General features: G+C 40.2%; 1 protein-coding gene across 17 annotated transcripts in view; it reads right to left on the bottom strand.

Moving 5' to 3' along the window:
- SLC39A10 (solute carrier family 39 member 10) overlaps positions 1-12,490 on the bottom strand; it is a 53,764-nt gene that overhangs the window by 2,599 nt on the left and 38,675 nt on the right. For 15 of the 17 annotated variants that reach the window (XM_039727186.1, XM_039724674.1, XM_039726368.1 and 12 more), the window contains 7 exons: positions 11,699-11,868; positions 10,543-10,761; positions 9,135-9,255; positions 7,480-7,848; positions 5,578-5,658; positions 3,658-3,848; positions 437-595 (listed from right to left, as the gene is read on the bottom strand). In XM_039727186.1, the coding sequence (XP_039583120.1) occupies positions 437-595; positions 3,658-3,848; positions 5,578-5,658; positions 7,480-7,848; positions 9,135-9,255; positions 10,543-10,761; positions 11,699-11,868 (1,310 nt within the window). Of the gene's footprint in view, positions 1-426; positions 596-3,657; positions 3,849-5,577; positions 5,659-7,479; positions 7,849-9,134; positions 9,256-10,542; positions 10,762-11,698; positions 11,869-12,490 lie in introns of those variants that run through there. The other 2 variants (XM_039717984.1, XM_039728043.1) reach the window with 2 other exon arrangements.

Raw genomic sequence — 12,490 nt, 5'->3', positions numbered from 1 at the left:
GCTAGGAGCTACTCAAGACTCATGTGGCACTAAAAGTTTCCTTGGGTTCCTTGCACAGGTGTGAGTTTCAGCTGCAACATCTGGGTTCTGTCCAAGTGCACTAATGGAATGGTGTTTTCCCAAATGAGATCTTTTCCTGTACTTTTTCTTTCTTAAGCAAGCAGTGCTCCCTATACAGCACCCTGACCTTGGCCCTTATTTCTCAGATTTAGGGTTTCCTAAACGCTGCTCACTCAAGTTTAGGAGTTGTGTTGGGTAAGCTCATTGGATGGGATTAGAGAAAAGCAGAAGCTACTCTAGGCAGAAAGGAATCTCCTGTCCTCCTGTAAGCAGTGCAAGCACCACATGTCCTCTGAGCAGTGTGCACACAGCCACACAGTGCAGACTCAAAGCCAGACAGCAACAGATTGGAACCACAGTGATTACCAGCATCAGGTCAAAACTGGATGTCAAGCACTATTTTGTCTTCATAGAGGGCAATCACCAGCATGATGGCAAATCCAAGAAGCAGGCCTAGATTCTGAAGAATAAACTGCCCCACAGGACAGTAACCATGCTCTTCATTATCTCCATCTCCATGAAGCATTTCTGGAAGCTAAAAGATACAAAGCAATTTAGGAAGTTGTTTCACCTCTTTTCCATTTATACATGGACAAGTTTACAAGATGATATTGTCAAGGATAAACACTCCAGAGTTCAGATATAAAAGCAATATATTAAGACACAGCTTAAACTCTACCAAACAACTACACTCAATAAAAACATGATCACGTGATGTAGTTACAAAACAAACTAAAAAAGCCTTTCCTTCAACTTTCACCAGATCATCCAACTGAACATTAAGTTCCTCAAGACAGGGTACAGCCAATATTCTTCAAGTTCTGCTCTTTTAATTTGAAAAGAATTCAAGTCAGGCTCAAATAAACATATGACTTTGATTAACTTAGCCATTCATTTGTCATTTGAGACGCTTACACATATTCACATCCTTTTTAAATCTGGGAATGATAGCTACAAGCAATTAAAGAGAAATTTTTTGTACAAAAGAACTTATGAAAGTTCTAGACATTCTGAATATTGCTCACCTATGAGGAAAAGTCAAGTACTGACAAAATAAACTAAGAGTAGTGCTCTTGGAAATGTAAAAATAAAGTTTTGAGTTTTACAAAGCCATCCACATAGAAAAGAAGTAGAATATTTACAAGGAAATTAATTCAAGTAAACAGGAGGTACATGTTAAGATCTGGTTACTGAGAGATGCTTCTGCCTGAATTAAAGTGCAAATAAAACCATATGCCAAAGTCAAGAGTCAGGATTTTATTTAACAGCAAATATGAGGCAGAGAGAGAAAGAAGTAAGAAAGAGAGAGGAGGGAGAGGAGAAAGAAAGAAAGAAAGAAGGTGGGAGAAAGACATGATGGGAGATGGGAGAAAAAGCACAGAACATAGTCACCACTTATGGATCCAGCTAGTGTCCTCCTGGTCTTCCCCAAAGCCAGCCACTCAAAACTTGTCACCATGTACACATTTTAGCAAACAAAGGCTCAGTGCTCATTGGCTGTGCAGTTCTCTTATTCTAGGGGTTAAATTATTCCCTCACTTCCAATGCTAATTATCCCATCCCAGTCTCTCTTACTTTGAGTCGGGTGCCTCACAGGAGTGCTGGGCTGTGGCCTCCCCCTCCTGGGCCCAGCCAGAGCTCATTTTCAGCAGAGCTGCTCTGCCTTTGTATTCTTCTCCCCAGTGTTGTTTACTTCTCCTTAGGCCTGAGATAACTGGACAATAGTCCCACCTTAACCTTATCTTTAGTCAGGACTATACTCAGCAGAGTGGGATTCCATGGGGGCAGAGCAGTTGCTTCTTTGCAGTTTGCTACAGTGGGCAAAGTCCTTCGGTGATTTAACAGTGTTTGAGGCACTTGTGATCTTTAAGTCTCTTAAAATAATTCCTTCAAGGAGGGAATTCTTACAGGAATTCCTTCAAGACTCACTCAATACAGAAAATGATGATACAGAAGAAAAGGGATACTATTCCTCAAAACACAAAAAGCCTCCCCAATTTGTGTGAAAAATGTTTAAATGATTATCACATATACACTACACCAGGCAGCTCCACAGCAAGCACTACTCTAAATTACAAAGTGCTGTTAAGTCATAAAGAATAAAGGGCTTCACCTTAGCATTACTGTAATGGGCTTTAACACTCTGGATGTTTACTTTGGCAGCACATCCAAAGATGACTAAACGTTTTGCTTTATTGCTAATAAAAGCTGATGTGACCAATTTCAGGGACCATATAAAGAATGCTCCTGTCAATTAAAAAACCCCCATTCTTTTGAAGGCGAAAGCTCATGGTGTCACTACTAGAGATAAAAGGAACAAAAACCGCAGCAGATAAATTTGTTTCCCAGTAAGATGAAATTATTCTAGTTGGACTATTCAATGTACCCATTCAAAACAGGAGTGTCAGGAAGGAGGATATTATGATTACTCTTATAAGTCATCACCAAATGAAATTTCATGAAAGAACATGGAAAACCTGGAGGACTTTGAAACGCCTGAGTTTAGATGAAAGGCCTGGGTAGGAATATCCTTATAATTGAAACCCATGTAGTTACACAAACTTCAGGGCAGTCAAATGCAAAAATACCAAAAGGCTCATTCTCAATGGGCTGGTATAAGGAATGGACGGAAAACTGCACCTCTGTGAACCTCTGCTCACAGCCAGGGAGGAATCAAAATCTAATCTTGTTGTGTTCCAGGTAAAGAGGTCTTTGAGAAGGAGGCTGATTATGCAGACACCAAGACAAAACTGGTTCAGTTTCAAGTGTCTCTTGCAGAAACTTTCCTGCTGTTGTTGAGTCAGGCCATGGGACTTTGACTATTTGGTTACTACTATGATGGCCAAGGGAAAGAAAAAGGAATGAAGGAATGAAAATACTGTCTTCCTTTCCTTTATCCATGACATCTTCAGTCAAAGAACAGGAAATAAGTATCAGACACAGAGCTTACAAGGAAGTGATATTTCAGGCATTATAAGCTACTATGGAACACCTGAAGGTGCAAGAAGGATCACTCTACCCAGACATTCTATTTAACAATTTAGCAGGTCCTGAAAAGGACTTATTCACCTATTACTAGATTAGAGTGACTTTATAACAACAGTATATTTACAAATTAAAGTCTCTATAATGAAGTGGAGAGCATTACAAAGTACCCCAAAAGTGAAAAATTATCTCATCACCTTTGGGCTGGTAAAGATGAGAAGTGAGAAAATTGCCTCATTTAAATGAAGCTCTGAAGCAGCTTAGAGGAAAGAAATCAGGACTGAATATGTGCTGGTAACATGTGCACAGCAGCACTGCTGCCTGAAGGCTCTGCTCTATGGTGTACACACACTTAGGTTAATGCACCTGTGTGTTCTTGAAGCAGCAGCATTTTTCCACCAGGTAATTTTTTTAAAAGCTACTCACCACAACAGCTCTGGATTACCAGCTGCTCATAGTAAAGTTCAGACTGAACTTTCCAGAACGGAATACATGACGATGAAGTCTCAGTGAAGAATAAACCTGAACAGCAGACTGAAGTGCAGCACCCCCAGAAGGCCCAGCTTCCCTCCCAGAAGGCCCCAGAGGCGCAGCCCCACCCAGCAGCCGTACCATGTCGACCAGGGCCACGTAGAGGAACATGCCGGCGGTGACGGCGAAGATCCAGAGGGTGATGTTGTTGGCATACTGCCCCACGGCCGTGCCGATCAGCATCCCGATGTAGGCCATCATGGCTGACAGCAGGTTGTACACGATGGCCTGCTTCACTGTCATCCCTGCCTTCAGCAGCACCGCAAAGTCACCTGTGGGGACAACACGGGCTGGGCGTCAGCGCGCCCGAGCGGCCGGAGAAAGCCCTCAGCAGGGAGCAGGCTGAGCCACAGGAACTGACCACCTCCAGGAACTGTGCATAGGCACAGCCATGCCTTGAGTAAGATGTGATTTAAAGGTGCCTGTTCGTGTTGCTGATTGTCAAAAAGGCAGCAGTGATTAATTGTGAAGGGTGAGTGGAGGAGTCTAGGTCTGCTCTTCCCACAGAGAACACACCTGTGTGCACACACTCATCTTTCTCAGAAGTTCTCCACAGCACATAAAACCAGAGGCTTAGGATCAATACCTGTGAGAATTCCTCTTAGCTATACACACCTCATTATGCAAATCCAGGAAGAGGATAATGAGGCATTTGTCCCCACAGATGACAATGAATTTGAGCACTAGGAAGTTCACATTCACAAAGAATGACTTCAGATCCACCCTGAATCAGTTTTCTGAGTAAAGGCATGCCAGGGTAATGTGTTTCATTCTGAATTCAGGACAGCTCTACTAAATTAGGTGCTAAAAGTAGATATTCTATAAAAATTTAGACTTCAGTCTTGTAATCAGCTCTAACAGTTTTACTTCATTCAAACTGAACTCTTGTGATCTTGAGAAGTGTAAGGTGATGTACAGACATCAGGGCAATTAAAGTAATATTCTTATGTAATGTTCTTATACCCATGCCTGAAATTATTTTCCTAATCTAGAATCAAAAATTAGAATCATAACTATATCAAAATTTAAGGAAAAATAAAAAAAAATATATATGACTCACCCCTTATACAAGGGGTGAGTCATATATATACATCATTTCATCATGCTAAGCTGTCAAGTTCCAAGCATTGTAATATACATTGCAATCCTGTATCTATTGCAGCAGCTTCACTTAACTTAATGGTTGTATAGCACAGGTCAAACCACAAACACCTGCTCTATTATTTCCCCACTATGCCTCTGATTTACCTATAGCTCAGGAGATGCCCATATAAAATGCTTTCCCTCATCACCTCTAAGGTTTTTGCAGTGCCTGTTTTACTTCACTTTTGATCATTCAGACCCAGCAGCTCTTCAAGTGAGCAAGCTGTGAGTACAGAGAGAGGTCAGTCTAGCACAACTTCACATCAGTGTGGAAAACCAGAAAATTCCTCCTCTCTCTGGCTGCTCTTTTTAAACTCTCAGGGTGCAGGACATTTTCATGCAATGTGAAAACAACAGGTTTCATCATGGTTAGCTACCTCCAGAAGAAATGCTTCAATTAGTGGGGGAAGAATCAATAACACTGGCAATAGTGCCTACAGGCTTACCCTAAATGGCCACACCTGCTGAACTCGGCCACAGTTGGAACAAAGCCTCTTCTGAAGATCCCCACATGGAATTTTACTTATGTAAACCTGTGTTTGCTCATGTGACTTAACTTTGTGTAAGATAATGCCACACAGAGTACTGTGGAACTTTATAAAATGCAGAGCTATGTAAAATGTGTGCTCCTAAGAATATTTTAAAAACATACTCAAAAAGCTTTACAGAAGTGCTGTAGCTAGACACTACCCACATAATCCTGTAGCAGTACCTTCTCTGAAGCAATATTTTTCCCTCACCCTCTGAAGTTCTGGTCACCTCTGCAGCTTCTGCACTGCATTGTGCTTACCACAGTATTACAACAGCTTTTATATAAGGATTTTGTACAGATGGAGCACAGTTTCTACACTTAGTTACCTAATTCATGGGGAAGCTCGTGACAAAATACTGCTATAGATGTACTAATTCCCCCTGTCAGTCCAGCACTAAAAGCTGCTCCTAGAAAAAAAAAAAGGAAAAAAAAATTAAAATTATATTTCACTATTTTCAGGTCAGAAAAATTAATAGACTTTGCAGAGCTGACATCCTTCTGTTAGAATGCACACTACTATTTTTCAGTATGTTTGTGCCCTGTCTCTATATAAATGGGAAATACTGGAAGCACCCTGGCTGGATGTGCATTACCACTGCAGGCTTTTATTACTCATTTATCTGAAAAACAAACCCTGGAGAGGAGAACACAGCTGGCCAAAAATGAGACATAAAGACAACCAGCTAATAAATAACACCACTTTTAGGAACTCTCAAGTACACAAGGGCAGTTAGGAATGTACATGAGCAAGAGTCTGGCTCTATCTTTCCAGCCTGGAAATCCAAGCTAATATTTAAACCATAACCTCTCTAGCTCCTTTCTACTTATTTTTAGAAAAAATATGAGCAATATTAGTAAGCCAGATCTGGAAAATAATATGGGTAAAAACATTGCCATAAATATCTTTCAGTACTTTTGCATAAGCTAATTGAATTCAATCAACTTTAAGTTCATACCTTAAATAATTCTGAGATGAGAAAACTGGCATTAAATTTCTGTACTGTAGCAGAGAAAAGCACAAAAAGAGCCTGCAGTGAGCAGTCTAAACAGGCAGCATAAAGCAGAAAGAGAAGACACAATCTAAAGACACAGGAGGAATTTATTTCCTCTGGATTCCTCATAGCTTGATATATTAAAAAGATGGGCATGTTTTTCTAAAATCTGCAATTACACAGATTCATCTGTTTGGGCTTGACCCAGGAACATTTAGAAATGGAGTTTCAATACTGTGAAGTGCTCAACAGAAGGCGTAGCAATTGTTTTTGGCATTAGAAGCCATTGAGTAAATGTCTTACCTGTTTTATGTGAAAATGAAGCAACAAGTTATTTTTTAAGGAGTTTAGTTTCTTTGGAAATTGTCAGAAGGAAGTGGAGAAACTGTAGTAGATTCCATTGTCAATTACAGACCCTGACAAATGCTTATCCCCCATCCTTCAAAATGGGTGTGTCCCTTGTGCCATTAGTTCAGAACTCTGCCTACCCTTGCTCTTGAGCAGCTACCTTAGTCATGAATCAAAACGTGCACTTCAGGCCCCTCACCATCACCCTGACTTGTACATCCAAATTAATACACTTTACAATTCAAATCACATTTAGAACATTGTGTGACTCCAAGTTGATTTAATAAATCTAATAAAATCTCTTTGGTACTTCAATTTTTTTTCTGCACTTGGCTAGAAATAAATCTATACGGACCGTGAGCTGAAATAATATTTTGCTTAAATTAAAACTAAATTATCCTAAGTAATACTTTTAAAATATGATTTCTGTAACCTGGCTCACAGTGTATTTTTATTTGCAAGTACTGTATAATTCTATGTATTAACAATACTAGAAATAGTATTACTATTATTGTTAGTAAATATCATTCTAAATAAGACTGAAAGGCATTTATTTATAATTCTAAGGCAACTGAGACCCAAACAAGAAAGGTGGGTTACTGTGCTCCATAAATCCCAAGGTCTGTCTGCACCAATCTCTCCTTGGCAAAGACTGATTGTCACTGCTACTGGTACACTAATTTTAGTGCAAATAGCACAGAATATTAACAAAAGGGAAATTATTGCAATTGACAGGCTTTTTATTTCTGCTCTGCAGGAGACTGAACAATGGCAGTAACCACAGGTGCTAACTGGAAGCCTTACCTGTGATCACTACTAAGTAAAATATTAGCAGAGTTACTAAAGGTAAGGAGAAACTGTTGAGAAACACTCAGTGCTTTTGCTTACCGATTGCTAAGCCATCACTAAAGTTGTGAATGCCATCTCCCATAATTACCATCCAAGCAATATTAGCTATCCCAGTATCTTTCAGGTCTTTTCCAGAATGACAGTGGCCATGGGAATGATGGGAATGTTTGTGATGCCAGTGGTGACTGTGTTTTCTAGCTATCATTTTATCTTCGCCATGGCTGTCATACTCGGAATCGTGCAGCTCGTGCTCTTGGGCGGCGTGGGAGACGTCGTTGTGAGAGTGCCGCAGGTTGTTCTCCTCTTCTGCAGACAGGTAGTTTTTGGCAGGGGGCTCCAGCTGCCCATCCAAGTCAGTCAGTTCAGTTTCATTCAGGCGATCTTCAGACAAAACTGAGTCGTCTGCTCCTGCATCCCATCAGTTGGGAGAGACACTGAGTTAATTCCTGTTTAACCCTTGACCTAAGGGTTAACTGCTTTGGGAAAGCAAAACAAGTATTTTAACACATCCCAGTCTAGCAAGTTTGTTGCTAGCATCCAATCCAAAAACTAAGTCTGTCATTGAGACATTTTTTCACAAATGTGCATGTACAATATATAAAAGTCTCCACTGCAAGGCAGCAGCACTGCATCCACAGCACTCAAAGCCAGTTTTAGCCCAGCCTACGCTCGTGCCTGTAATTTTGCTACTGACAAAGTTTATGGTTCAACACTGGCAAAGGAGAGTTGCCAATATGGTGATAATGTCTTAGGGCTGTAGATGGGATCTGATTGGTTTAAGGAAACCCTACCTGGCTCTGCCTGCACATGCCCCTACAAGTCACAGCTCAGCCTCCACTGTCATGCAGACATTTCAAATATATGCTCCAACCCCTGCACTGCTGAAAAAAAAACTTTCCATGTTCTGTGTCAGTGCCCCAGTTCCCTCATGAGATTTTTGCGTGGAGAAAGGTGCAATCCTAACCCTCTCTTCTACAAACCAATCAAATTAAATAAACCTAATTTGTGCAAATACAAATTTGTATAGGTTCTTCATCAACAAATTAATTCTGCAGCCATGCAGGCAACAGAATTGGAAGGTTATGGAGCAAAGCCTTTGCCCTTCTCTCCTACTGTGGAGAAGGGGGATAAAGCATTTATTCTGGGTACACACAGGGTGAGCATCCACAGGCTGTCATGAAGGAACAGTGTGCAGAAGTTGTTTTGGATACTTGAGGAGTATTCAGGATACTCAGTTGTATTTATGGAAAGAAACAGATTTTGTTTATCTGTAACTGGTCAGATGCTGGGATCTTCAAAGTGGAAGGTATCCCCATTCATTGTGTGGGTGTTCATTTTTGATCTTATTTTTGCCAGGGCTGAGCTAGTCAGGAATAGCTTAACCAAAACATCCAAACACCCTGAAAACAAACAAACAAACAAACTCCCAAAGACCCACAGCCACCCAAAACATGACTGCTTCAGAAGTCTGAGAACCATCTCTATGGCATATTAGGAAATGTTCAGAGTGCTCTCTGATCTAAAGAAAACAAAATAAAAAAGATTTAATAGGGAAAAGCCTATTAAGTCTTATTAACAATGATTTGCATAATAGCAGCAAAACTGTACAAGAGGTTACATGCTACACACCATGCCCCAGTAACTGCTCCTGCTTCGGATCTCACAGTCAGAGAATTCTGACAGTAACTGCCTACCTGCAAGGGGTTTCAGCTGAAGCCAGTCAGCATCTGGTCTGTTATTTAATTTGTGATCAGAAAGTTTCCTTCCAATTGGTGATTCTTCAGTCTGGGGTTTTTTGCACCATTTCTGCTTACTCTGCAACAGAAAACAGGTAATGTCTGGTTTGTGACAGGACATTGATGGAAATAACAGGAACTGAAATGCTGTCCAAAAATCTCTCCTAAACAGACCAAGCTACTCTCTCTTACCATGTATGACAGAAATATGTCACTTCAAAATATTGACCTTTATAAGGCTCAGCAACAATCCCTTTCCAGCAGGAGTTCTTAGCTACTTACCATGGAATCTCACTCTCAAACACTTACACAGAGATGTATTTCACTTTAATAAGAGGGGATATTCTGACAAGGATTGCTCTCATAGCCCAGAAATACTTCCATGCAGCTATTAGATTTGTTCAAGAAAGCAAATTTGCAGCAAGAACAGCTCCTCTAATTTGTTGAATTTTATTTTTTTGTTTTATATTTTTGTAACGTCCTGGTACTTCCCTTTAAGAATGCAGCAATCTTTTCTCTATCTGCAGCCCATACAGCAGATCCCAAGGATTTGCCAAAGCAGCCATGGGGATTTAATTATTTAATTAATCTCAAAGATTATATGCACAGTGTAACAGTTTTCATCCTTTTATCAGAAGATCTAGGAAATGCCTCCTCCAACAAAGAAAATCTTTTGCTGCCTGTCCAGCTCAGACAGCAAGTCTGACATGAAAACAGAGAAGCTGAAAAGTTTTCACAGTAATTTTGGGAAAAACAAGTTGGAATTTCACCAAAATAATTTTCTCCTCAAAGCTGAAAGACAAAGGCAAAGGCTAAAACTGAATTTCCATCCACATTCACACTCCCCAGGGTACTTGCTCTCCTTTTATACCCTATCATAAATACAGAGCGCTCCCAGCACTAAAAATGCAATCATTTTTTGAGAAACAAGTTAAAATTTGACTGGCAATTTACAGAAAGCAGGAGATCTGAAAATTTTAGCATTCTTCTGATGTGGAAAACCTGGACACCTCTGTTACACTGGCATTGTCAGGTAAGAGCATACTGCTAAGTTTCTTATCAATTGTCTGACAATTGTTGGCTCTCTAACCAGATCTTTCTTACATAATGCTTTCTCCTGTTTTTGCAAAAAAACCCCAGGAAGCTTTAGATGCAGCTTCCTCCATCAGATGTCTACACTGTTTTCCCAAGTTACCTTTTGAGAAAATCAACTTCTTTAGGAAGGGGATCCCCCACATAACATCAGGCAGAATACAGAGCAGCAGCAGCAGCAGCACTTGTTCACAGGGCAAACACAATTCCTCAGCGCTCACAAGGTACCTTTAGGGAACACATTTTTTTAACAGCAAACAATTTCATCACCTACCTTTTGTTTATTGTAATGTTTGTACATTCTTATGCAGTGCTCAATGATGAAGAGAACATAAATGCCTCCAAGTGCCAAGAGCCCTTTGAGCACGGGATCGTTCTCCTGCAGGAAGCTCTCGGCGTGCGCCGCGTGCGCGTGGCCGTGCCGGTGCGAGTGCCTGTGCTCGTGCACGTGGCCTTGGCCATGGTGGTGGCTGTGGTTGTGGCCTCCATGGGACTGTGGGAGAGACAACAGTGACACCATGGCACTGAAGTGGCACTGGGCCAGAAGAAACAACAGAAACCCCCACCCTTTTTTGCTTTTTCTTCACACTCACACATTTTGCCACGTACATTTTTCAAAAGATTATTCATTACCCTAATCAGTAAATAAATTCCTCTGGGGATTTTTTTTTGTTTTGTTTTGAGGGTGTAGATAATGTAGCTTCAGCTTTTCTCTCATGATGCTGAAAATGAGACTAACATTCAGAAATAGCACAAGGAATTACCATTCTTATTCTCTCATTACCAACCAAGCCTAATGACTTTTTAAACTATTACAGTCAATTATACCCTAAATTCTGATCTAAAAGATGAACTTAAACTGTAAAACCACAACCAAAAATGGGTATTAGAATTATACAAAGAAACCATGTAAATATTAGTCTTTGTGATAAACAACTGAGGTAAAATCATTTTAGAAAACATTTCCCCTTTTAAGAATTACAGAGCACCATCATGAATTAAAAGCTGCTCACCTTGCTTGGCCAATTGCTTGATTCAGTACACAATACCTTCTCCCTCAAATATAGCAACCAGGCAGGTTAATCCCCAGAAAATACTTTTAGGTACTGATACACAACTATCAGTAAACAAGAGACAGCAATACTGCTAATTTACAAATACTCTTGCTGGGCTCCTGAGTGTTTTACAATAGCATGACATCAGTTCAACAATGAATATGCAACTAGTTTTCCCCACCACCTTTTGTTTAGAGAAACACATTTCCTTCCTTTCTGTCAGCTGAAAGTCTCCAAAAGTGTTGGTGTTCCTCACAGTCAAGTCAATCTCCAGGTGCATCAGTGAGCCTTTCTTTATGGACACTATCAAACAATTCCTCGAAAATTCTAGACTCGTTTACAATTAAGAATAAAAGGTGAGGAGACCATACTTACATGTGGCAAGAGATGGAGCAGTGCATCTCCACTCATTGTTCCTACAGCCAGAGCTACCAAGAAAGTTAGAAGAAATTTGAAGCACCATTGGTTAATGATGGGAACCAAGATCACACCTAGCAAGGAAAGCAGGCTAATGACGGTGATAGAGATGATACCACAAAACCAGGCTGTGGGAAAAAATGAACACAGAAAGGTTATCAGAACAACACCTGGAAAACGTTTAAGCCTGATTAATGACTTTCAATTATGTCTTAAGAAGGTGACTTTCCTTTAACCTAAGTAGTGATTGTTCATTGAAAAGGTGCTGAAAAATACGAAGGCAGTACTGAAGTCCCCAGCAAACCAGAAATACACAGGCTTATTCACAGCACAGTATAATATAGTGAGACATCAGAAGACAGCTAGCTATAAAGAGCCCAGCAATTCTTCCTGATTGTTAGTTCCAGGCTTAGCTTTGTAGCCCTTCATGAAAGAAAAAGCAAAAAGTTTCATACTGGGACAAAACCATCTCTGCTACTTAACTTGCAAGAGCTCTACAAGCACTAATGTGTATGTAACAGTTGTTTTTAATATGATTCTGATGCAAAATTTTCCTGGATTCTGTATTTCTCCCTGTTTGGAGTCACATGTTTAATTTGGCACTATTTATTTCACTTGGTGCTTTGAAACATACACCTTTATTCATGAGAAGATACAACCTTTGGCAGAGGAACTCTAAAATCAAATGCTACCATAAGAGCTTGAAAAGCTGAAAGCAACTTGCTACCACCAAATAGCAGCATTTATTTT

This window comes from Passer montanus, unplaced genomic scaffold (genome assembly GCF_014805655.1).
Source record: "Passer montanus isolate IOZ18808 unplaced genomic scaffold, ASM1480565v1 scaffold1, whole genome shotgun sequence".
NCBI lineage: Eukaryota > Metazoa > Chordata > Aves > Passeriformes > Passeridae > Passer > Passer montanus.
Note: the sequence above shows the minus strand (reverse complement) of the source record. Positions and strands in the feature narration are given on the sequence as shown.